At 37.7% G+C, this 27,672-nt stretch overlaps 1 protein-coding gene across 2 annotated transcripts in view; it reads right to left on the bottom strand.

The window, feature by feature from the left end:
* Positions 1–537: 537 nt before the first annotated feature.
* The window catches only part of RAMP3 (receptor activity modifying protein 3), a 39,937-nt gene continuing 12,802 nt past the window's right edge, over positions 538–27,672 (bottom strand). The window contains exons 2-4 of one of the 2 annotated variants that reach the window (XM_005525224.3): positions 23,534–23,563; positions 20,545–20,677; positions 538–2,067 (exon numbers count right to left, since the gene is read on the bottom strand). In XM_005525224.3, coding sequence (XP_005525281.1) covers positions 1,812–2,067; positions 20,545–20,677; positions 23,534–23,563 — 419 coding nt within the window. In that variant the 3' untranslated portion in view covers positions 538–1,811. Of the gene's footprint in view, positions 2,068–20,544; positions 20,678–21,163; positions 21,256–23,533; positions 23,564–27,672 lie in introns of those variants that run through there. The other variant, XM_088066335.1, reaches the window with a different exon arrangement.

Raw genomic sequence — 27,672 nt, 5'->3', positions numbered from 1 at the left:
GTCAATGAGGATCAAAATGAAACTCCATGTAGAATATAAGATTGTTTGGTATTGGCCAAATGAAATGCTTAACCAAACAATATTTTCAATAAAATGAATGGGTGGGGCATTTTAACTGACCACTAGTTTTGGTGGTCCTATGCATTTTAATATGGAAAATAAGATTGAAACAGAAAATTAAACAGAATTGCTTAATACATTATTTCATCCTCCTTTTTTACAAAGAGCAATTTTGGCAAGCATATAGAGAATTAGAAAGTATCTTTTGAAAAACACACGGGAAACACTTTAGAAATTCAATCATTCCAACATCAGAGTAATGAAAAAAAAAAGTTGGTGCCTTCAACCCTTGTGAACGGATGCGAAAATAAACCAGTACATCTTATAGGGGTTATTTATTTATCTATATACATGCAATGTATGTAGATAAATAATCTAGTAAATTGAGCACTTCTAATTTGATTCAAGCATGGAAGTGCTTCTCATATTCACAGACCTGAGTCTCAGACACAGAGCCAGAATCTTAAAGGAGAAAAATCTAACTATAAAATATATAAAACACAATTACTTTTCCATTCAACTGTATTTTATTTGTGTGCATAAGGTATGGTAAAATAAAAAGTCACTTGTAACAGACATTGCACACTTGTCATAGAAGAGCATTGGACTGAAAGGCATGTTGTGAAAGGAAGGCTTGCAACACAGAGAAGTTCTTTTGTTTTGAGCATATGATCTTTATTTCAACTATTACATAACTTTATAGAGTAAGACTTCTGAGTTGAATTTTTTCTCTTTCCTCTTCTTCCTTACTTCTATTCCAAGTTTTGATGCTCATACTTTATTTCCCACACTCTTCACAGGACAAAGAACTATTTTTATGTACAATACTCTGAAAGGCACCTCAATCAACATGACACCTTTATATTTATTAGTAGGATATCACTTGCACAAATCGAAGTGAGAGTGGGGAATATACAGTGAACACAAGTCATCAAGAATAGTAATTATAAAAGAGGAAAAATAAAGAGTCTGGCATATGAAAGTTTCTTCATTACTCCGTAGTATATTTATAATCAACCAATTTCCTCTCACATTTTCCAGCTCTGTAAAGTAAGACCTGTACATCCTCCCAGAGTTTGTTTGTAAGACATACAATTCCAAGCAGCAATGCTAAAAGGAATTTTATAAACTATTTTATAACGTGGCATGATAATTCCCCTGTACAAATTTGTGGACACACAAATTGCTTCTTTGCCAGAAAAATACTTCCCAGTTTTGATAATGATGATTTTGATTAGCTTCTAGGAAAAGCTGCCACCTGGTTACATACGTAATCAGTTCCTTTGCCAGTGATCTCTCCAAGTCACAGGGTTAACAGATGAAAGCCTTGAGTGTCCTGCAGAAAACCTCAAGAGGTATCACTTCCCCCTCAGTCAATATTATCCACAATATTACCACAGCTTTGCAAAACTTTACCAACCACCTTTACCCACAGGAAAGTTACTTTATCCCTTTTGCAGACAAGGGGTCCATTTGCATGGGAACTCTCTTGTTTCTGGGAGTTGCCTGTGAATTCCATGCTGATGAGGTTCACTGGAAGTACAGTTTTCCACCAGCAAGGCTCATGGTCAAGACAGAAGCAGTGACTTGCAGCAGCAGCAGGCAGCTCTTCATTCACAGGAGCATCTCAGTATCTCACTGGTTCCATTTCAGCAGATCTGAAATTTTTATGCCACGTTCCTCTCTTTGTCCTCCTTTCTTAGTGTTTAGGGAAGAAAGAAATGAAAAAAAAGAAAGCCCAGAGGAAGAACTTACACCAGGATATCACTTCTTTTGCTGCACCATACTACCAGTGTTATCATGGCACATGTCAACATGACTGGGATCAAGATCAGTGTTATGAGAATTTCATCCGGTGGATCTTCCCAGTGAACCTTTTCTGAAGTACAGTTTGAAAAGAATTGTTTATGAATTCCAGTGATAAAGCCTTCTGCGAGGGGGTTTGGCCAAAAGCAACTTGCATTGTTGGCTTCACGTTCTGTGCACTGGGTAAAGTTGTCATAATACCTGGGAGTAGAAGAAAATTAAGAGAAGTTGAAATAGAATGTATAAGCATATTACACTTAGAGAAAGCTACAGAGGGTGCCATATGAAATCTCTAAGAGTGCATCTATCATGTAGATACTCCGCTGAAGAACCCCTAATGGAAGCTGTGGCTACTCACTACACAGTGAGGCAGAAGGAGAACTGACTCACTTGTACTGAGGCAACTGAGCGACATCGTGTGAAGTTCTGAGATCCCAGATGGACAATAGTCAAACCTGACTACAGCCAGGACCTCCTAATGCCACTTAAATACAAACAGAACTCCCTCACTAGAGAAATCTACAGATTCTTTAAGAAACACACACACACAAATGTGGGAGCTGGGCAGGCTGGGATGGACAGAGGGCTGGCCTCAACTGATCACACGGGAGACATCTTAGGGCGTGGGAAGCAGGATGCCAAGAGGGAAAACATCTAGCTAGGTTACAGTGAGAAGAACAGGATCATGGGAGTTATTATGCTAATGTTGTTGTTCCATATTAAGCAATGTTTCTAGTTCTTGTTTCTGACTGGTTGGTAATGTTCTACATATATTATAATGTAGTTGTTCATTGGTTCATGGTTCTGTTACAAAGGTTATATATTATGTTTCTCCCATTTCGGAGTCTTTGAGGATCACCCCATACCACATATGGCTTTTACCCCTTCATTATTTTTGTTCCATTATTAAAGTCTTTATTTTCCGAGCAACCCCATTTTAATTTTGCCATGCAACTCCCAACTGCTCTGGTCCTGATGTCGCAAACACCGAATCGCGACACAAAAATGTGCCAAGAACAGGATATTTTGAATAAAGTATGGATACCTCATGCCTCAACTGCCACTAGACATGATGTTGTGGGGAATATATGACGTGGCACTAGGACTGAACCACAACATGCAGAACTGTGTAAAAACTTTGGTTCTCTTGCACTCCCATGCAGTAAGAAAATAATGAGAAAATAAACACACAGGAAGTTAGCTTTTGACAAAATTCCTCTTCTCTCCAACTCCAGCAAATGCCCAGCAAGGAATAAATAAATAATTTCTAATTACATGTTTGCTTATGAAATGCTGGGAATTTCTTGTAATACCCAACATGTGATTTCAATTCTGCATGTGCTAAAATTTACCTGTCCAGGAATAGCTTATATTTGTGAGAACTGGCTACCCTTCAAGAAAAAAAAATGAAACAATAAGCCTAAATGAGTAATCATATGTGTTTTCTGGTGTTAGAATAAGCCAAAGAAATTCAGGAAGTGAATGGATATGAGGGAGGAGATTGAAAATTAGGAAGGTGAAGAGTGTCTGGTCAGTGCATAAATAGGGCAAGAAAAAAGGAAGCTGAATTATTGTCTGTTGTGTTGATTTTAGTCCTGCGTGACTCAATAAACTCACTTCAAAGGAGAATTAAAAATAGAAAGGAGAGAAAAAATCCACACGACACCTCCAGGGACAGCATCCTATTATAGTATCTGAAGACCCTGCTCTTCCTTACAGTCCATGAAAATATGGTAGCTCCTGATGGATGACTCGTTCTGACACTAAGTCCCTGAAGGGAATAATGTTTACTCAATCCTTTACTGTTAAAGTAAAGGAGATGAGACATTCAGTGTTTGGGCCAAGACTGAAGTCTACTGTCTGCTGTCTGTCTGTCTGTCAGGGGGAATGTCTGCAACAGGGACAGAGGCTGGCAACACAGCCTGCTGAGCATCTAAATTCTCAAAGCTGTGCTCACAGAAGAAGAAAAAGCCTGACAGAAAGACCCTTCTGCAAGTTCCTTGCAGTTCTCATTCCCAAGGAATTTGAGCCAGTAAGCAAACACATGCACAATCTAACACCAAATTCTGCCATGAAGATGCATACATGCACAATGTATGTGTGTTTTAAGCAAAGCAACTAGAAAGGAAGCTTTTGTGACAACAGCAACCGCAGGAAAACAACAGGAAATAAGCTAAAAATAAAATACAACTATCAGCTGTTTGCTATTTTAATAGTGTCATTCTTCTGTGTGACCTGATGGCATCCAGTCTTTATGTCCTTGGACTAAATTAGAAGCTGGAGATGTCTAGTTGAATGTGGGAGATACAGTCTCAGAGGACCTGAAGGGCAACACATCTGAAGGCAAGGCTATAAGGTTCAGCAGGCTACAATGCAGAGATGGAGGAGCACCCAGCTGCCCAGACAGGTCAGTGCTCCACCTGGCACAGGCTCCAGAATGCTGCACTCTGCTCCAGCCTGCTCTGGGCCATGCTCTCATGGGCACCCTTGTGCCATCAATAGCTGCTGTTACAGCCACCTCAATAAGAAAACCGACAACAAATCCAGGTGATTTCTGCATGAAAATTCCCTAAGTTCAAAGATTTGATGATATAATTTTTTCCCCCTCTATGTTTAAAATCCTATAGAAAATTCAGCATTACACCAAGAATTCTGTAGATATTTTTCTTAAATGTTAGATGGTGTGAACAAAAATATTTCCCACTGATTTTTGATTGCAAATACAACATAGCTAGAAAAAGCTGGTTAAGTGTTGTCAAAAGGCCAGATAAAAATAATTTATGACATACAATGTATTTGAAATACTAAATCCCTAAGAGCCAAAGTAGAATAAAAATGTTATCTTTAATTGTTGGAATGACTTACAATTTTTCCTTAAAACCTTCTCTCATTAAAAAAAAGGGAAAAAATTGCTACCTGCGCTATAGTTTTAGTTCACACAATTTGAGAAGGTACATAAAGGAAAATCTCAGCTGCTGGAGAATTGCATGTCTGCCAGTAAAGCTGAATTCACTTAAATATTTATGTAGTTTAGTAATTTAGAGTTTTAACTGCAACAGAAAGTTCACATAACAAAAAAAAGATCCTCTGCATGGCATTGTGGAACAGCTGCCTCAGATGGGAGCAACTGCATCCTCATTTCTACAGCATGGATGTTTTTGCAGCTGATCAATTGGCTTGCAAGTTGTTGGGTTTTTCTAAGAGGGAGATGGGGGTTAATAGATATTTAATTCCAGTTCAATTTTCCTATGCTTAGTTCTTTTATGCCTTATGTAATTCTCTTTATTTGAATGGTAAAGGCTGGAATAGCAAACCTTTTCACTCTGTATAATAAAATGGCTCTGACAAAGATGTCCTGGCCTCTGGCTGGAGATACTTCAAGAGAAGTCAATTAAAGTTAAACAACTTGTGAAAGGAAAGAATAAGAAATTATAGTTTCTACTTATTCCCAGAACAAATAACTGGAGAGCACATTGGAGCTCAAGCTCTTTCACCTCTCAGATTATAAAGGGGTGCGGGAACATTCTTATTCTTTGTGCTGAGACACATTTTCATCTCTTTCAGACTAGCTACAAGGGCCCTAGGTAGTACTCAGGAAAGGGATATTCACCGCGAGTCAGGTTGCAAGCTTTGTGACAAATGGGCCAAAAAATTATTAAGAGTTTCAACTCAGCTAAGTAGTCCAATAGGAAAAAAAAATTTAAAAATCTAAGCATAGTTTGAGTAGCAGACTCAGGAAAATCCCAAACAATTCTCAGAAAGCCTAATACCATACATATGCTACCTAAGACAAACATTTGAGGGCATTTTCTGTCTGCAGCCAGTAGACCCACTGTCAGTTCCAAAAGGAGAATCTTTCCACCTCTCCAGCACTCATGGACAGACCACCACAGAGACACTCACAGCACATAAGCAGTCAGGAATGTTTTGCAATTGCTTAATGAGGAGAGCCAGGAATTAAAAACCGAACTTTCACTACCCCATTTTAAATAAATCAGTTTCGTGATTACTGATACAATTATAGAAGGGTAGTATAAGATACATATAATACACTGTAATTTTTGTTATTTTAAGTCCACTAAATACTCAGAACACAGTGAAAAATCTCTCTAGCATAACTGAGTCTTGATGCAAACTAGGTAATAGATACACTAGGGACACTCACCCTTGCTGCTCTACAATCCCAGACAGAAATCTAGAGACACTGTTCCAGGAAAGTACAAGTCATGTGGTGTATTTTAATAAAGATGCTTTAAAACTATTTGCTTTCCCCAAGATTATTAAACCAAAAATTTCTTCATACACAGTCACATATTAAATTGAATTATCATCCTTGTAACCTCCACCCAGACTAGAATATGAAATGCTGAAATGTAAAAATATTAACAAGAAGTCCCACATGATGAGAAAGGGTTTTCTTACAGCATTTCCAGATGAAGTGGAGGCAGGACGTAGCAAAAAAACCTCACAAAAATAAAAAGCCTATTCTTACGTGAGATGCAGCCAGACTTCAGGGTGCAACAGCCTGGATGAACTTCAAGTAAGGATCCAAACCTTAAGATGATTATTTCCTGATGTTTCACCACTATGTTAAAAGGACAGCTTTAATTTCATAGTTTGTAGGAGCCTATAAATATGGTGGAATATTTCTGAGATTTTCTCACTCAACATCTCTCCAAACAGATTTGTGTCTGTGTCTCGCCATTCCTTTAATCACGTATCTTCTGACAAGATGAGTATTCTCACAGTCACATTTTTACCTCCCTAATCAGATCAGCTCTACTGCTGTGCAGGTCCGATACAGAATTCAGCCTCAAGAAAATAATGTGCTACAAAAAACATAAGGAAGGAAATTAATGGGGGATGGGGGAAACTGGTTTAATGACAAAATTATGAAGTATAGTTTACTCTCATGCCACTAAATAATGGACATTGTGACAGATATACTCACTTGGGTAGAAAATAATAAACAGATTCTGGTATCCTTTGAAGTAATTACAGATCTCCACCCTTAATTTCACATCAACAGCTGTCTGGAAAATGCAAAATGTTTGAATAAACCTAAGTAAATACCCAGTAATGCATAACTATTACTACATTGTTGTTAATTCCCTAAAGATACCACCAGAAAATATAAATATAAAGAGCAACTGTAGCAGTTACTTTATACACTTAATATCCACGTCTAATGAGCAGCAGAAACCACTACATTATGCAAATGTAGAACAAGGAGGTAAACATAGCCTGACATCAGGTACTACATCATTAAAATCAAATATTTAGTAGCACCAGAATTTTACCAAGCCAGACGACTGGCAAGCAGGCTTTTCCTTTCACCACTCCTGACCCAGATTTTAATGACTATTTAGTTGTACACTCGGCCCATTTTTTGAGAACACCTAGTAAGAAGGGAAGTAGTGTCTCTGAAGCCATCACTACATCTTGTCTTCAGAAGCCAATCCTGTAACACCCTTGAATTAGACAAAAATCAAAAGAGTAAGTGAAGGCAAATCCTAAGCCCACGAACACATAAGCGTACATATCCAACTGCTTATAAGCACAGTATCTCATAAGTAGCCATCACTGACAATGTGTGGAAGATGTCCTTAATAGCATGAATAGAATCATTACACACCTATCCTTTACACAGTCAAACACATCAGGCTTGTGATTCTGTCAGGGAAATGCAAATCTTAAAACCTCTTCAGGTTTTGAAGCTTTTGTCAAGTTGGTCAGCTAGTGAGAGCCCTTCATTTTCTTAGGCTTCTCACCAAAGGAGACAGCATGCTTCTGGGAGCAAGCATTGAAACATGCCACATGTTTTTGTGGACATCAATATTTGAAATTTCACAAGTAAAATTTTAAACCTTGTACTATAACTTGTGAAGGGAAGCAAGAAGCATTCCAAAATTCAAATTCAAATTGTAAGACCATCTTTTGATTTTCAGTAAACACTTCTCAGTGCTGAAATTGGCAGATGCACATCTGCTACCTCATCTGCTTTTTCTATTATAGTCAGTTATTTCTCTGCTCAATTCAGATTATTTCACAATGACAGGGCAAAGGCAATACCTGACTAAGATATGGATTTTTTTCTTTCCCATCAGCTGTGCATCTCCCCTCAGTGTCATCAGGAAAACCATTAGCATTTTCTGGTGCATATCCTCCTTCAAAGGCTAAGCATGAGAGAAATGAGAGCCCTGAAAAGCCAGTAACATCCTTTGAAAGAATATTCCTATTATTTATGGTCATCAAAGATCAATCAAAGTTCTCCATACTTAGGAACAGTCAGTGGAAACACTGGAGTAATTGTTGGGCACGATGCACAAGACAGCTTCCTTCGAGATTCCCCTGCCAAGGAAGGGAGTCCAGAACAACTAGTACCTTGTACAGACGAGTCCCACACCCTTCTACCCAGCAAACAAAAAAATGCATCACAAAAAAAGGAAGCTAGTAGAGCATTACACTCAAATCTGCCACAGCAGTGATGGAGAAACATGCGAGCAGTACACTGTCCTTGTACCTATCTCAGCTTGACCCCCTCCCAAAAGCATTTCCACCTGAGTCACCGTGGATATGCACAATTCTCTCTCCAGTCAGTGAGAGTGCAAGTGCTCGTGGTGCATGCAGGCATTTGGCTCAGACACTGACACAGCCACCTGTTGAGGTGGTTCTGCTTTCTCCCAAATACATCAGTCACCTTTTCATTCACCTTGTGAAGTTTGCTACAAATAACAGCTTATTTGTCTCCACTCTTCGCAGAATGTTCCAACTCCATGATAAAACCATCATTCCACCACTGCTTCCAAAATTAAATGCTCTGCCAGCTTCAATCCAATCTTCCAACACCTGGGGAGGAGCCAGAGTCAGGAGGGAAGGTGCGGGCTAAGAACCATTCTGAGCTCATGCCACATTTCAGGAGCTCAGACTTTTCTTTCCATCTCAATAAACTAAGCTGACAGGTGAACAGAGAAAATGTGGCTCAAATTCAGACTGGTCCTCCACATCTGGGCCTCCAGATAGCCACTCAAAACATGCAACCATGAAGATAATAATTTTTCTGACCAACAGACAAAGACTCACAGGAAATGAAAGAACAGAGGGCCCTTCTCCATTCCAGCTGACATCTACAAACAACTGCTTCATATTCCATTTTTATGAGGATATTAAAGAGTATCAAAGTGTCACCTGCTGAGTGGAAGCTGTCATTAGATTCCACTTAGTCCGAAGTAGCACAAGCCTTCTATAATACCACAGCACTATTTCTTCAAGTGGAAAGAAGGGAGAGAAATATCTACTAATAAGCAGCTGTGAAATAGAAATCATCAGTCTATCAGGCTTACACTTCGAGAAACACCCACTGTAGCATCTCCACAGATTGAAAAATTTAAAAAACCCCAAACCCAACAAATAATCTGCTTCTAAGTTGAAATTTTCATCACCATCATCTTCATAACCCTCATACCATTTTTATGAACATGTAAAGAATGTACACTTTCCCTGATTATTTATGGAAAATGGGTTTTACATGAACTTTAAAATATTCCTGTAATTAAAAAAGCCACTTGCTTTTTTAGTGGAGGAGAGTGGCTGTTGTGTTCTGCTCCAAGCAGAGCGCAAATAGTGTGAGTCACAAATCAGTCGACTAATTACAGATCTTAAACTTCAGATTATGTCAGCTACTGGATTAGTTAAAGAATAAATCCTTTTTGCAGTCTTGCATAATAAATAAATTATATTAAATTTCAATCTAGGCATGGACAGTTCACAAACAAGACCAAAATTGATGAAAAAATAACCATAAAATCAGAGGGAACAGTAACAAACTTAGATTTAAATTTTTTGGTTTAAAATTAAGCATAAAGATGGTTAGGGAAGAAGCCTGATATAGAAACATTCTGCTTATCTACTATTCAAGTACATGATTATGTTTCAGCATGACTTTGACAGCACAGCATGTTCACCATTGAACGTGGGGTTTTTTCCTTTCTTATGTGTTCTCTTACTTGTGGTGGAAAAGACACATTCCCTCTCCTTATGTAACGTCTTGTTCTGCTTCATGGCTTCCCAAGACTGTTCCAACTCCTCCTACACACAAACAGAAGCAAATGGTGGATCCAAAGGGCCTTACTCCTTATCCACAACTGTGTGTGAAAGACTTGAGTGTTCCAACACTCCCTGAAGCTGATTAAGGGTGAGCTAGCAACCTCCCAAGCAGGTGCTTGTCAGCACTGTGTCAGGGGATTTTGGACAATGTCCAGCAAACTGTCTGCAGATCAGAAGCAGAGGGACCCAGCATCCTGAGACTGTCACCTGGGAAAGGTAGCTGCTTCTCAGCTCCTGGATCTGCTAAGTTTACTCATCTTCTGCTTGGGACCAGCTAAGTTTGAGGAGGGACAATATAGCATGGCACATCACCCATAAAATGTTACAAACCCTTGACATAAGAAAGCTGTTATGGAAAGCTATTATGTCTGATAATACTTAAGCACTGTGAGTAGCCAAGTAGTAGGGTATTTTATGAATCTTTATCAAATTCCTCTTTGGCTGATGAAAACAAGACTTATTTTCACAATGATGGTTAAAAACAAATCTGTTTCCCTGCATAGAAATAGCCAACAGCAGAAAGAACCTCACATTTTTGCAATGGCAATTTTTATAAGTAGTAATGCTAATAGTAATATCTTACCCCTGCATAATACAAATCAACCTAGACAGATATTTATACTTCCCAGTAACAGGAAGCAAAAATCCATGGCAAATTACAGTGAAACATGATAAATTATATATAACATAGTGCTTCTTAAGCTACCTTCCTGCAGGTAAAAATCAGACTCGCTGGTAACTCCCAGTCCCACATGCAGACATAGAACCCAATTCTAGATGCCACAACACCCAATTTAACATTTCTATGTTTATTTCATAATGATACCTTAATATGAAATGGCACATTTTAGCAGTCAGTGAAACGTATGAAAGATATTTGTGTATCTGAGTGAAAGGCAAAGCATCAGTTTCTTGAAAGCTGCGAAGAATTGTGCTCCTAATTGTGCATCAGGGCACTATGCCTTGACAACCTCTGAATTCCACTCCTTCTATACTCAGCATTTATCTTAAAGAAAATTTTTAATTTTACAAAGCTGCCATATCTCTAGTATGTAATGGCTGAAGAAGGTGCTTAAGAGTGCAGAAGACTGCATTTCTTGTCTTGGAACTACTTTCCAGCACTGAATTATATACTATTTTGTAAAGATAAATGGAAATCCCAGAGTCTTGGAAATTAACCATGAAAAATACAATTTTTTTTATTTTGAAGTATTATTACATAATAAACTTCTGTAATTGAAACAAGACCCTGTGTACAAAGCATATTAGTATTCATTCATACCTATTGTGTTGCCAACAATTAACCACATGAATAATACCACATGTAGCCTGGAGCAAGAAAATCTATTTTATTTTCTCTGCTGAGTTAATCTCCATTATTTTATGTTCGTGGTTGATCCATTCAGAAAACAAGAATGTAGAAACAGTTTTGCAAACCAGAAGTACCAGAAAAGTTTGCATTAACTTTTCCTTTTCATAATACATTTATATTTTCATTTTCACTGCCTCTAAAAATGTCCATTATATATGCATTGCATATATATGCCTCTCTACTGTCCATTATATATTCATTGCATAATTCATAACAGTCTACCAAGTTATACCACAGCACTTTACGTTACACCAAGCAACTTTACGCAGAAATCTTATGCAATGTTGGTTTGTTTTTTTTAAATGCAGCCTTTAATTATAAGCTCCATGAAGACTGTTTTCAAATATTGATCTTACCACAACAGAATCCAAAAAGGTCATGAAAGGTGTTGAAAGGCTTATCAGCTGACAGTCCTGAGATTTAACAGCAGACTTTCTATCATCACCTCTAAATTGCTTACATTATTTTTTTCACAAGTGACTTAGAATTATTATATTCTTATATCTTTAACTATTTTTTAGTTGACTTGGAAATATGAGCACTGACATACTGATGCCACCTTGTGAGTGTAAGCTACCACCATTAGTCCAAGGCATCTACTGAAGTACACATCAATTTGACTCACAGCACCCTTGCTAAAACACTGTTCCTGGGGTCTTCAGGTGGCATCAACCTCACCAATGTTGAAAAGTCTTTCAGAACTTTTAAGGAAATACTGATTTTTATATCAGTGACCTCTTGGTAAATTCCAGATTTCACTCCTTTTGGGGGGGGGGAAAGAAAAAGAAAAAAAAAAAGACTCAGGACAAATAAATGTAACATGTAAAAAATGTGCTAAAACTTCCCAAAAAAAGCACTTGAGAGGCTGAAATCTGACATTAAAAACTGAAAAGTTTTCAGGTCTTGATAATGAATCTCTTCCTACTTAGCAGCAGGCACTGAAGATCCTTCTCCTTTTTCATACTAAGAGAACTTCCACAAAGATTTGCAAAATTATTGATAAATTGAAGAACAGAAAGATTTGATCTCTTAAAAATCTTGAAAAGATGGATAATAGGTTGAAAAAACACATTATTCTGGCATGATATGGTCATGATACATTTTCTGTGGGAAAACCCAATGTCTCCTGTGGCTTAACAAAGAAAGAAATAGTTACCCATGACAAATAAATTATTGTTGTCTTATCTTCTTCCTATTCCAATGCACTGGTATCCCTGAATGGTGGCTCTCATAGAGAGTAATTACAACATGTTTTGTGGTATAAATAACATAGTTTTAGTTCATCAAATCTGAGTCCTTGGTAATCAGTATACATAATTCAGCAGCCTCCCAAAATATTGGCAAATTTCTCCTAATCCACTACAATAAACCCATTTACCAGGGTCAAGTGAGCTCTTCAAGATTTCATTGTAAAAAGCAAGATTTTTCAGTGTCTAAAATGAAAACACAAGAAATCTCATCAGATGAAAAACTGATAAGGCTTTGCTAGTTTGTAGCATAGCTATGTGTTATATGCTGCAGAACAAACTCAACAAACTGATGGCTTTGCATTTATAAGCAAAGTGGTCTGCAGGCCATCACAGAATTTATAAATGCCAATGTTCTTAATTTAGCATTACAATTCAGAAGTCAGAGTAACTCACTAAAAATTCAACATTCATGAATGTTTTTCACCACCCTTCTGCATCATGTAAGACAGCCACAGCCAACAGTTTTAAAATGCATTTCTGTAATTCTGCACTCAAGAGAGAAAAAATATTAGAAAGTGGTATCCAAAGCATTTCCAATACCTTACTTGGAATTATCAAATATAGACTTTATTTCCACAGCCATGTATTATATAAAATGTCTGTGCCTCTCCCTTATAGTAAAGGTGATAATTATAACTGCACTGAAGAACCATATTTCAGCCTCTGCATCCATCAGAAGGAAAGCAGTTATAAGAGAATGAAATATTCCTGCCTCATGTAGAACCCTGGTGTATGATTTTAAACTAAACCACTTTATTTATATTCATCAGGACATATTCTTATCTACACAATATAAAAATAAAGCCACTACATTTCATATGAAAGTATGATCTGAAATACAGATCCTATGGAAGATATTCTACTATAGCCCCATTAAGGGACCAACTGTGCCTCTGCATTAACTTCAGAGCAACTAGGATGGCTGATCCCAAAACAGCACATTTGTACACATTCAGCACAACCCTGTACCTGGCTACTCCATGAGATTTTACAAATTTTAGATTTCTTTCATTCACAATGTTTTAAATAATAGATGGCAAGCATTATTATTTCTGCAATGAAAAACTGCTATTGCCAGCTACCAGCATGATGGCAACGCAAGTGCTCAAATACAACATTCTTTTCCATTGTCTTACTTCCTCACACCTAACTGATTTATAGGCTGCTTTGCTTTGCTTTTGAAAAGAAAGCCATGAGTCACAGAAGGAAAATAGTATGTTCTTGGGGTAACAATTACCAGCCTAGCTTTGTCATTGCTGCCATGACCTCTAGGAGTTTTAAGATGGCTTTTTTAGTACAAAATTACTGTAAGTTTCGATATGTAAAGAGATGAAAGAAATATACAGGTAAAAAAGATTAAATATAAGCATCATCTTCTCAGCTTTCACTCAGAGCTTAACAAAAAGCAGTAACTGTATCTGTATGAGAAGCTCAAAAGAAGACAATCCTACCAACGAAGACCAAATGCTGGCATCTACCACATCAGTCCTTTTTCTATACCCCACTGAACACTAAACTGTAAATCAGCTACACTGGCACAATGAGGCAACACAAAGTGCAGGTTTACTCAACCTTCCTTCACAGAGACACTAAACTGACAAAGAATATTTTCTTCTATAAAATCTGTACCAACAAAACTGGGAGGACTTGCAGCTGTCTAACTGTGGGATTTTTATCACCCTTTTTATCTAGATCTTCAGGGAAAATAAGATACTACTCTTCAGACGCATACAGAACTTCAGGCAACACCACTGCAGAAAATTACCCAAAGACCAGGCAATACAATGACCTTTTACTGTGCAAACACATTTGTGATTTGCAGCATTCTTACCATGACTTTGCCCAAGGTAAACCATAACCAATGTACAAGTCTGTCTATAGGGATATGAATCCCAACACAAATACAGATACCCCCTTCCTACATGACACAAATGAGGAAGGGTGGGACTCCCTTTGATCAGTACTGCTCTAGATCTAAAATTACATGTGCTGGTCACTCAAACATTTCCTATTTTGCAAAAGGAACATTCCCTATTTTGCAAAAGGTAAATTAAAAGAAGCATCTCTCCTCTGAAGACAGACTAAGATATTTAGGGTTGTTAAGCCTGTAGAAGAGAATTTGTAAAGTTCTTACAGCACCTTTCAGTACCTAAAGGGGACTAAAGAGTGCTGAGAGGGACAGTAGTGACAGAACAAGGGGGAATGGCTCTAAACTGAAAAAGAGAAGGTTTGGATTAGACATTGGAAAGAAATTTTTTACTACCTAAAACAGGTTTCCCAGAAAAGCCCCATCTCTGGAAGTGTTCAGGGACAGGTTGCATGAGGCTTTGAGGAATCTGGTCTAGCAGAGGATATCCCTGTCCACAGCTTGGAACCAAATGATCTTTAAGGTCCCTTCCAACCCAAACCACACAGCAATTCTAATGTTTTCACAATTCACTCCTCTTCTGTAGAAGTTTTGTCATTAGCAGCTGGTCAGCAATCACTGATCCGTGTCTGTATCAGGCTTCCTGCAGCAGTCAGTGGGGAAGATGAAAAAACTTAGATAACCAACCAAGAAAATTACTCCCTTTTGAGGGTTCTTAAATGCCCACTCACCCAGCAGAGGTTCTTAGTTCCAAGCTTCACCAAGTGTGGGCATATCATTTCAATTTGGGCTGCACAGGTTTCTTCCAGAGTTTGCCTTCCCATTGATCTCAATGTGATCTGGCTTTATTTTATGTAATATTTTACTAAGTTTCTTTAAAAACTAGGCACTTTTACAGTTAGCTTAGTTGGGCCAAACTGTAACAGGCAAAACTCCCACTGACTTTAAAATTGAGCAACAGGGTCACTTTTCCAAATTACATCAAATTTAGTCATACAGATATTTTTCTTTAAAACTTTTTTCAAATTCTCAGCATCTGTACAGAACATGGGTGGACTCCCTCATCATCTTCAATGGGACTGAAACTGTTTATAGAATTAATATTTCATGTAAAGTGATATGGGAAAACTACACTAAGGCTGAACTGAAAAAAAAATTATTATTTACAGTGGACACAGACCTTGGACCTTGCACACAGCAAAGCAGGGAATTTTGTCAGGTACACACATACCTGCAATGAACCTACATCTGCTGCAGATGTACTGTTACAGAAAAAATTCGCCCTCTCCTATTCTGCTATGAACTGAAATTTAAAGCATCTGAAAATTTAGACTTTTAACATCTTCCAGATGCCGTAGAGCAATGTCACACGGCCACTGCCCCACAGCAAATTAGGAACTCCTAGAGCTGCGAAAACAGGTAAAAGAAATGTTGGGATTGGAGGAAGAAGTGTGTTACAATCAGTTCTTTTTCTCAAACAGAAAATCCAGATCTGACATGTGTTAAATGCACTACTTCGCTAGAAGTCTCTTCCAAAATAAATTGCTATTTCACCCTTGGACTCTAACCCACAGCTATCCCCTGGCTAGTAAAAACAGAATGACTGACTGGGAGCTCCCAAAGTAGCAAGTATGCAACCCTAGACACTTGTGAGACGAGTGCTGCAACACTACTATTGGCCTGAAGTAAGAGTGCCTCACCTGTACCAGATGACACAATCTGTTTATAGACGTGATGGATCAATACCCATCTTTTAAATGAAGTTTTGATGCCTTTCCATAATGTACTCACTCACTCTTACAGGGTTTAGAATAGTGACTACTGGGTAGATTGCATGGCCTGTGCTGTGCAACAGTGCAGACATGGCCACAGCCATCTCTCTGGCCTCAAAACTACTGAAATGCTGGTAACTACACTCAGAAATATTTGGAAAATGGTGATGCAGAAGAGAGAAGACTGGTGCTTAGGAACAGGCCAAAAGCTTAACCAGACACTAAAAATCATCTTTAGTACATTTTGGTCCCGCATTTCCATAGGGGTTAGGCCTAGGAGACACACACAGATTTGTTTAGAGACTGTTTGTTCTAGCTAAATTGTTTCCAGGATCCAGTTAGAAGTATTTGAAAAACTGTTTCATGAACTAAGAATAGAAAGTAATCTAAGCAATTACAATAAAGAACATTTTTCCAGGTTCATGTAAGACAGCTCTGGGCACTCCCATCTTCATCTGGCCACTTGCTTCAGGAATTAGTCATACCTGGCCTCTCAACTGCAGTCCCACATCAGGATTTATCACAGCACACTAAAAAAAAGTCTGACTGTTAATAATGAATTTTGGCTTGTGGACAGTAGTTGATTTTACATATTCAGCTCTAGTTGCTAAATATTAAGAAGATAATACAGAAATATAATGCATAGTTATTATATGTAATGCAGCACTATAAACATACATGTTACTATAAGTAGACATAACAGAAATATTACAAGAAAAATAAAAACTTTCCTGCAATTTCCAGTCTTCTGGCAGATGAAAAGTATATTTGCTTTTGTTAATTCCACATATAGCTTTCACCCACACTTTAGTCTCTGCTTAATCACTTGCCATGTACCATAACTTTGAATCTTTTAAACAACCTCATCGTATTTTCATCTTCAGAGCTCTCTCTTAATAATCTAAAGGCCTCACCAAAACTGTGACTAGGCAAACTCCTGCTCTTCTGTCAATGAATACCCATGTCTGTATACTGAAGGTTTTGCCTTTCTTGTAAGATGTTTGTGGTTGGCCTTCATATTCTGATGTCCAAGCTAGAACCACTGAAACCCACCACATGAACCCTCATCGTATTTAAGCTTTCAAATACCTTTGGACAATTTGACCCAGAGTACCTGTACCCTAACTAACAGTGAATCCTCACAGAAATATGCAAAAATTATACTTTCATCTAATAGTGCTTCTATTAAAAAAATATTAAACTTCATTAAAACTTCATCTGAAAATTTACTGTTTATATGTGATCCTCTTACATTCCCAGCAAGAACAGTATCGACTGTGGAGGCTAAAACTCTCATATTGGTTTGCAGAACCAGCTGCCACACACAGAAGGCTGGTCTGTTCAAAATCGGTGAAAAGGCTGCTTTTTAAAGAACACAAGTTTGTTAAGAATATCAGCAATGTCAGAAAATCTTTCGGTTTAATTAGGTTACAGCAAATTGGAGTCACTGCAAATTCTCTCACAAATGCCTAGCCAAATGGTGAAGCACTACAGATAATTGCTATTTACAATCCCACAACCAAAGGACAGCCAATTACAATGAAGTGCTAAAATGCCTCCATGAAACAAGGAATTTAGAAAATTAGCAGATTTCCATTAAGTGTTACATTTCAATATAAACTACAAAGATTTATTTCTAAGAGCACCATGTAGAAGTTACTCCGTGAAGAAACAGTTTCCTTCATGCAAAACTCACAGTTTTAACCCACTATCTGATCCAGGCTGATTAACTGTTACTGCTGGAGGCTAGATATAAAAGCAGCACAAACTAATACTACCAGGTTTGAACATCTGAATTTTAAGTGCTCATGGCTAGATATGCCAGTTTTTCATTAATTTGTCAGATTACTCCAAAGTAAGTGTTTCTGTCCCATCTCTCAGGGCTCCTCTAATGAGCTGGACTAAATCAGCCTGTACTTGTCCCTGACCACAGCAGGGGGGCTGGAACTAGGGGAACTTTACAGCCACTTCCAACCCAGGACATTCTGTGATTCTATATGCTTCTCCCAGAATGCATGACATCAAATAACAATGTCTACTCTCAAAAGAGTAAAAATCTTAAAGGTAGATGCACATTTGCTATTTGCTGCTTCTTCAGTGCAATGAACCCTTATAATAAGTTTGTAATCAGATATCTAATGCTTGATTAATCCTTGATTCAGGAGATAAATTTCAAAACAAATTCCTCCTGCTACTCTCTTCTGAAGTAGAACTTGATGCATAAAAAATAAGGTTTTTTTTAGAAAATGTGTATTATGTAAAAATGTAGAAGATTTTTCTTCTGTAAGAGCCTTGAATTCTTCTGGTACTGCTTTTGAGGAAAAACGAGCAAAGCCTCAGACTGACCAACTTTTTCAGAAAAATTGTCTTGTACAGGGAATGAAAATTAAACCAAATGAAGTGCACAACCGGAAAGGATAAAATCAAAGTGGATTCTTAACTCTAATTAATAGTCAGGAAAAGGTCTTGCAAAAAGCTGCCTGTTTTTTCACCTGCATTAATAAAGGCACAGTCTTTTACCTTGGCCTCTATACGTATTTTTCACTTTACTTTTCAAGTAATCCCATTAGTAGAGGTCACTTATCAATTCAAACCAGCTATCAGCAAAGAAATCTTATAATTCTAAAACAATTGTAATGAAGATAAAATAGAGAAAAAAATACAGTATTTTGTTAAAAAAAAATAGAACATCTTGTACCTAGATGAGTTATAAAATTAAATTTATTGCTCCATAACGTACAGGTATTTGTTAAATTCAGCAGTACCAGCACTGCAAAGATTTTTTCTTTGTATACACAAAGTGTATACAGAAGTGTTTCCCTGTCAGATTTGACTACAATTTCTGCAAGCTGGTTTAGGAGAGCTAGCCTTCTCTTGCTCTTCCCCACAGCTGGAGAGAGCTGCATGAGTGCATCTTTCACTCCAGTGCCATAAGATTTAAGCATCTACCTTTTAACAGACTGGATGCTTTTAAAGTCACCAAGGTTTGCCAATAAATGCGCTAAGGAATAGCATAGTACTACTAATAATATTAATATTAATATTAATGTTAATAATAATAATAATAGTAATAATAATAAATTGATAACATGCTGTCAGATTACGAAACATTATCAAAAGGCGGGGCATTTCAACACAGCTGTTGGCACTAAGGGAGTCATGGGGAACAGCTGCAACACAGCACTGCAGTCCAGCATTCCATTATCTGCTGATAACATTGGTGAGGAGCTAGTTAAAGTCTTGTATCACATGACACAACACTAAACAGGACACAAGACCAATGATCCTAAGAGAAGATACCTGGGGCTCAGTGACACTATAACTTAACAGGTGTGGTGACAGCTGGCTTGGGGCTAACTCTGCCTCCACAGCAGTCTCCAGAAACAGCACCAGCACAGTTTCAAATGCAGGAAGATGCTCTGCTTCAGGCTGGCTTGTACCATACCAGCTCTAGCTCACTTGAGTCTTGTTTCCTGAAGTGCTGAACACCTGCAGTTTCCTCTGATTTCAGTTGATGTAGAGGGTACTCAGCGCTTCCGAAAGCCAGGCATTATGCATGAGCAGACATGGTCTTAAGAAGCAGATGCTCCATAAAGCCAAAAATGCCACCAATTTCACAAACCCTGTGAGTTTTCTCCAGATCAGAATTTGAAGTGTGCAGCTTTATAGAGAGATGTTTAAATATCTCCAGTAACTACAGAACAGGAAAAGAGATTAAAGAATAATAATGACACCCTCACTGCTGTCAGTCTTGCCATATTTTAGACATCCAAGCAGAATGGGTGGTGCTCACTCTCTCCATGCTAGCTGGCAGGCAAAGAAACATATGACAGCAGGTTCAATAGGACAAATCACTTTAAATTTGGATTTCACGTGAGGTGAATTTCTGAAACAGTGTCATCTTACTGAAGAGAAGGAAATCAGAGGAGAGAACTGCACTGCTGTCAAGAGAGAGAACAGCATGACTCTGAAAGCATTATCGCTTTAGCGGCTTCACAAAAAAATAAATTACTTAGGGAACATTTGCTTAAAAGGCACAGAAATATAGATTAAATGTAAACACAACTGTCTGAGGTAACACAATAGCAGCTAGTATTAAATAGCCCATTGGTTAGTTTTCATTAAAGTGGACTATTTTGCATGCTGCTTGAGTTAAGAGCTGGGTGTCTCTGTGTGCACATGGCCTTACTGCAAGGCTTAACAGCTTAGCCCTCTGCCAGTGGCAACAAAATACACAGGGTTTTTATTTTCTGGAACAGAAATATTTTTATGCATTATAGGAGAGCTGTTAAAACCAAAACTAACTCTTACATGATAAATTCTGTCAGGTTGCACCACTTTCTTGAGTCCACTTTCTTCATCATCTCTTCAAAGGATTTTCCACAGGCAGGCAACTTTTCTAACATGAGAGATTCATTGCACAGCTCAGTCTGTTGACGTGCACCTAGGAAACGTCAGAACCACCTTTAATCACAAACACTGAAATAGAAGCACAAACACATCACTCAAATTTGTTCACAGAGTCCAACTTGCCACTTACATTCTCATAAGGTTAGCATTTAATTTTCTAAGCAACTTTAGAAAACAGACAAAACGCGTATTTACATAACTATGTTAAAAACATAACTTGGTATAAAAAACTAAAGATTACCATATATAGTACTGCCTTTTAAACCTAGCATAGAGGAACCTATTTAATCACTTTTCTAATCTTACTCATGCTAACTCATTACCACCCATTTGCATTTTTAGTTAAAAGCTAACTGGATCTCCAAATCCCACATTTCAGTGTAGAAAGCACTTTTCATGCTTACACAGATACATCACAATTAATATAATTAATTCAATAATAATATCAATAATAAATATAATTCAACTAATTATACTACTGTGAAACTACTTTAACATTGGAAGTATTTGTATGTCTTACCAGCTAAAGGGGGTGGATTTCTACAGTTGCAGCTTTTCATTCAGTATAGCCACTAAAGGAATTGTCCAGAGATCAGGTCCTGTGAGGAGCAGCTGAGGGACCTTGGGGTTGTTTAGTGTGGAGAAAAGAAGGCTCAGGGGAGACCTTATTGCTCTCTAGAACTTCCTGAACGGAGGCTGTAGTGGGGGTCGGTCTCTTCTCCCGAGTAACAAGCGACAGAAGAGCTCAAAGTTGTAGAGCCAGTTGAAGTTTAGATTGGATATTGGGAAAAATTTCTTCACCAAGAGGGGTGGAACTATCTACAATTATCAGATACTGAAATTACAGTGTATAGCTACTTGCAAAGAAGAGTTAACCTTGACTTGAGCAAGCCTGTAACTTTTTAACCTATAATGGCAACTCCAGTATATTTTGTCAGTCAAATGTTTTTCCCACCCAGCACATGCCTGCGTTGGAGTACAAAGATAATATTTTGATATTTCTTATAAAACTGAAATTCTGAAAAAATTCTCTTCAGACTAATGTGATTGATTTTGATAAGCTTGAAACATTTTGTTTCGATCAAGCCATTAAACATTTCTTGCTTTACCTCTATAGATGCCACTATTTTGACCATTCTTCTGTATAAAAAAATTACTGAATATTACCAGTAAATATATGTATATAAACATCTTTAATACAAATGCCGAAATTAAATTAATCAGAAAAAAAAACTATGGCCTTTTTTCCCTTCACAGAACTCGAAATCCAAGAAATGTATTTACCTGAACAAAACTGCAACCCTAATAAAACTGGTATATCAGGGAATCCCCCGAGAACTCTACAGGAAGAGTTTTTTTAAGAATAAATCCAAGGAGAACAGATAATTTAATTCTAAAAAAAAAATTCACAGAGAACATATTTACACCAGGAAGAGGAGGTATTTCTTTTGCTTCTATTAGTTACTTTGAAAGCAGGATCCTACCACTGCTGAAAAGATCTGGTGGTTCTAATTTTATGTGGTGACAGCCAAACACATTGCTCGTGGCCAACTGAGGTCAAAATAGTGCAGGACTTTGCTTGGGAAGAAGAGAAGTCCTTATGGCCCCATCTCGTACTATCTAGTAAAGAAAACCCAAACTCTAAGGCAAGCTGACTGGTCTCAGGCTTCACTTCATAAACCAGCCATCACTCAGAAGTTTGAGTATCTCCATTTGGAATAAGGCATGTGATTGTAAAACAGGCTTGAGTGAAGATCATTTCACCCAGGAAGGAGCTGGCTCCTTTGGAGCCTGGGCAGTAGCACCTTGTAATTTAACTCCAGCCATCACAACTGACTCCTTAGCTGGTGGTCACTCTCTCTGCGATGCTGTATGACAAATAACCATCTCATCTTGGCCAAATAAACACTTTGCTTTCACATATTTCCCAAGAGCATCAGGGCCATAATGGGACAGCCTATGCTGCACCTGAAACCATAAGTTTACAACTTCCTACAGACCACAAACCTCTCCAGGTGTATGGCTCATTCACTGGGACCTAATCCTTGCTCCTTCATCGTGTCTGACTCTCAGTTGTCTTACAGCTGACATGAAGCCTTCATCCATGTTGGCAAAAAGGCAGAACAACAATTAATCACCAGTGATAGAAATGGTGAAGATTACCAGCATAATTTTATCCATGGGAAGTTAACATGGTAACATGGATCCTGCCTAGTTAAGTGTTCTGTCAATTCATCTGGCAGCTACAGTAGTTACCAGTTACACATTCCACAGCTAGACCTGCAGATGAATGCTAAAGCTGCACAGAACTCAAAATCAGATATGAAAGTTGCTTAGCTCGCAACTTAAATCCTGCACTGATGCTTTAACAAAAGTTACACAAAGCTGTTTTTTCTGACAGGGTATTCTAAACAGCCAGCCATCATTTGATTTATAACCAAATCAAACAGAGTGTAAGTTTTTCTTCCACTACGTCACGTGTGCTGACAATTTACTCCAGCCCCTTTCCAGCAGCGTGTTTGAACGGATTTTCCACGCCCTCGGTATTTTTGGTTGTCTGTATTTAAAACTTCAATGTTTTGCAGGGTCATATCAAAAAAACTTCTATCAGAGTCACTTGAGCGCAATCTGATGACATGAGAGTTTCTGTCTAAATCCCTGACCAAAAGAGTTCAAAATCATGGATAATTCTGCAGTTTCACCATCACTATTGAGAACAACCTTTACAAAACATTACAACACTCTCTTTGCATACAGCCAAGGACAAAAACCAGTTGAGAAAAATGCATGACAGTTGACTAAATGAGATGAGATAGGATGGAAGTGTTTCTCAAATGCCAACCATTAGCAAAACAGAAACAGAAGTCTGAATTTTTGAAGTAAAACTCACCTGCGAATCCAAGTGTCATTAGACCATTAACTAGGAGGGAAAAAAAAAAAAAGAGATTAATTAGATACCTCCACACTCTTATATAAAAGGATTAGTGCAACTACAAGCCAAGCAGAGGATAACTACGTTTCAACAGAATATTCAAAATGCTTATTCAAACATTAGTTCCAGTTTTCTTAAAGAGTGTGTCTGAATGAAATAATGAGCATTTAGAGAACATTGTTTTTAAATTCCTTTTTATCTATCCTTTAAATGGCTGAGTGGGACTTGTTATGGGTCTGTATATACCACTCCTTCCTCTCATTTCTAATATTAAGGATTAGGGACAAGGCAATTTTTTACTTCAAGCTTCTTAAGGCTGAAAAAGTTCAATCAGATAACACATACACTCAAAATATAGGTGTACTGTACATTCTAACAGTAGAGAAAAAAAATCCTTCAATTGAAAAAAAATCCAACAATAAGTGTGTACTCTCCTCATTAAAAGTATATTTGTGTTTAAGTCTCCAGCTTTTGCACAGTGAAGTCACACATTTTTGAAAAACATTACAATCAAAACCTATAAGCTTCTTATGCAGAAGTTACACTAACACAGGTATGTCAGAAGAGCATCTAAATGGAAACAGACTATACCAACGGAAGAAGCCCTCTGATTAGTGATTTGCAGTATATTCAGATGGATGAAATTCACAGAAGCCCACTGTGCTTGCACAGCTCCAGCCCCACCCAGGATTTTTTAACAGCTAACGGGGACATGGCTTTAATTATTTTTGATGTCTCACTGAAAAATAAAAATTGCTGACAAATCTTTATAGAGTTAACCTCACATCAGAAATTAAATGAATGATTTCACACAGATGGGTGCCTCCCTGTTCATACATGGCACCCCAGCAAAATGAATCAAGATATACATAGCAGAGTATCAGTGCCAGTCATTAATCTACACCACGGTCACTGGGATATACCAAGCTGTCAGCAGAGTTAACCGAAAATTACTGTGTACATGCATGCAAGAAGAATTTAGATACTTCTAAGGAACATATTTTTCTTCCAGAAAAGCATTAATCTCTGTCTTAGTTACTAATGAGCCAGAATGTACTGTGAAGAGCAGGAATCCACACATCGGAAAATTGTCCTGCATCCAAACACACAGAGATGAAACTCCATAACACACTATGATGGCTGAATCTCTTTCACAAATAGAGCATTCTTCTTTCCAGGCTATTAGCAGATGGACTAATAAATATACTTGATTCCCTGGGTAGGTTTTTCTTGAATCCTCATTTGAAAATGTGCCTTACTGACCGCAGAAGACTGAAGATCACATTAAAAGAACCCAAACCCACCCATTCTGGGTAAACTGTGTAGGGCGCACATAGTTACCCCAGGTACTACCCTGGAAGATCACAGACTGCACCTGCAGCTCTTATTCTATCAATTCCTATCACTATGCTCTAAATCTTTCATAGTTTTGGCTGCAGTAATCCTCACAAAACCACAGCAATACAAATACAGGGTTTATAACTAGAAAGAACCAGACTGCCCCAAGTATCAGTGAGGAAGTCAGTGAAAAGCCAAATACTGAACGTAAGCTTACAGGTTAGTCCTCACAAATCCTCCTGCCCACAAGAAAATGTGTTTTTTGCAATTTTTGATCTGCTCATAGCAAAGTAACACAGGATGTTTTTCACCTATTCTCAACCAAAAGAGCCCACATACCTTCAGAGAAGGGTAAAACAGCCAATCAGATTACCCTACACCACCCAACTATTTTCTTTCCTCTGAGATACTCAACTCATAACAAAGATTTAATCAGGAGACTACAGAATGCTGGCCATGATAGTTTCCATAAAAATGTTCCAGTAGCTCTCGTAAGATGGGGCAAGCTTAGCTTTTTTTTCTGGAAAGGCTGATGCAATGACACCTCTCATTAGAAGATTCACAGAAGAAGCAAAATGGGTCAGTGTTGAAAGGTGTTACCAAGACCCCAAAATAAAACAGTTGGCATACCCTCCTACCTCAGCTAACATTTATGGAGAGAAAAGGGGTTCAGCTTAACTGTACTAGCTGCCTGAACTAGCTGCTCACTTTTTTGTCTCCATACACAGTAGCAGCATGTGTGATCATCCCTAGCGTCAGCTGAATCAGATGGGAAGGGAACAACCAGGTTAGAGCCAGAGCAAGAGGTGAAACAAAGTATCATCAAATGAAGGATGAGGAAAAATAGCACTGAAGAGCTTTTGGAAAGAAAAAGAGAATATAAAGTAGGAGAAAGTAATAGAAAATAAGGAAATTGAGGAAAAAACTCAATTTTTTTATTCACAATCTTCTTCAAGATTTTGTATATGAAAAATCTCATCCTAGACCTTCACTATAACCTCTCATTATCTACTCTCCTTTTGCAAAAAGACAGCATTCTGACACTAAGAAGAGAGTTCAAAATGAGATTCAGAGCCATATGTAAATTCACAACTGGGATACATGACAGGGTAACTGTCCTGTAATTTTGTCAGGTATATAAGCTTTCTCTGGGAAATGGAAAAATATTTCTCAATGTTTATTTTCCTTCTATACTGTTATTATTCACTGATATTTTTCACAGAGGCTTAAAAGAAGCACTAAATGTCTGTCTTGAAACTACTTCAATAAATCTGAAGTGGCATATGAATTGCTATGTGTTCTCTCTACTCCACCTTTCTCCAAACATGTTTTAGGAACGATTCTGAAAATCTTGTGCAAATGTTTGAGTGAACTGTTACAATTTTCTCTTGTCTGAATGTTTCTTCAAGATGCTATTACTGATAGTATAGTAAGATATTTTGAGTGGCTCCCATACTTTCTCAGAATAATTATTATTTTAACAGATAAAACTGCTGTATGCACCTTTTAACCAGCAATTACAGCAATGTAATACTGTGCATATTCTTCAAAATTTGTGATGTTTATTCAAAACATCATTTGTATCAATCATAATTTTCAAAAGCAAAAAGAACATATAAGGACCTCAAGTTAAACCTCATGTAAAGAACCTACCTCTGTATCTCTTTTTAAATGCAATCCTGCCAATTACCATCATTTAATCTTTATCTACATCAGGATAGATCTCCACTGGAAGTTATGTACAAACAGCTGCCTTTATGCAGAACTTGAAGTTCCACTGACAGCAGCACATTACAGTGCAAGAACTGTCCTGACAGTTATATAGTTATATATATATATATAGTTATATAGTCCAAAAAAGCAAGTAAAATAAGAGTTTGAAATGGGAACTGCTGCTCTGCAATCATGCACATATGATTTGTGCACAGGTGAGAGATAAATACACTATTATTAATATAATCTATATATATAGCTATATAATTTTGTCATACTGATCAAATCTCAACACCCACATTTTTTTATAAACCTGATTTTAAATACTGAATAAGCCAAACTTACAGCAGTCTAGTGTTTCTCCTGGTATTTAGATGCTGAATAAAGCTACTTGTTGCACAGGTACTGTTAAAGATCATGTTAAATTCAACAATCTTTTATGCAAACTCCAAGTCATACATTACAGGGGCTCTAGCAGGAATGCAGACACTACAGGGTATCTAATGCAAAAGAAATTCTCTGTGGAAATTACTTCTCCCATGCTCTCACACAATGTCAAGAGGCATCTTACTACATCAAAAAAAACAAACAATTGGCATAGAGTTTCTTTATTATCTGTTTCCTGGGCATTCACAGTTTTAAGAGATTCATTTCACTAGGGTCTGTCTGAATACAGAAGGACAAGATGAGCTAACACAAGCATCACATGGCTGCCTTCCAAAGCCTTTTCTAAAACTCCCCTACTGGGGTCAAGTCAAATGTACATGGCCAAAACACGACTGAATAGGCTAAGAAATCCTACAACTTGATGGGAAAGCCCAGAGGCCACTATAAAAGTGGAAGGAAAGGAAAAATAACGCTATTGGTACAAAAACTAAACCACCTGTCTCTCTTTAAATAACCTTCTGCACAATATACATGGCTCAGAAGGTCATCTTTTGTTCTTGGCTACCAGCTGTCCTTTTGACACTTCTTAAGAGAAGTGGGATGGGGAGAGGGGGACCGGGACAGGACACAAGAACAACATCACACAGTGTGAAGGCAAC

This window comes from Pseudopodoces humilis, chromosome 1 (genome assembly GCF_049639895.1).
Source record: "Pseudopodoces humilis isolate 2021_Gansu_Grassland_sample_001 chromosome 1, ASM4963989v1, whole genome shotgun sequence".
Taxonomy (NCBI): domain Eukaryota; kingdom Metazoa; phylum Chordata; class Aves; order Passeriformes; family Paridae; genus Pseudopodoces; species Pseudopodoces humilis.
This window is presented reverse-complemented; position numbering and strand designations above follow the sequence as displayed.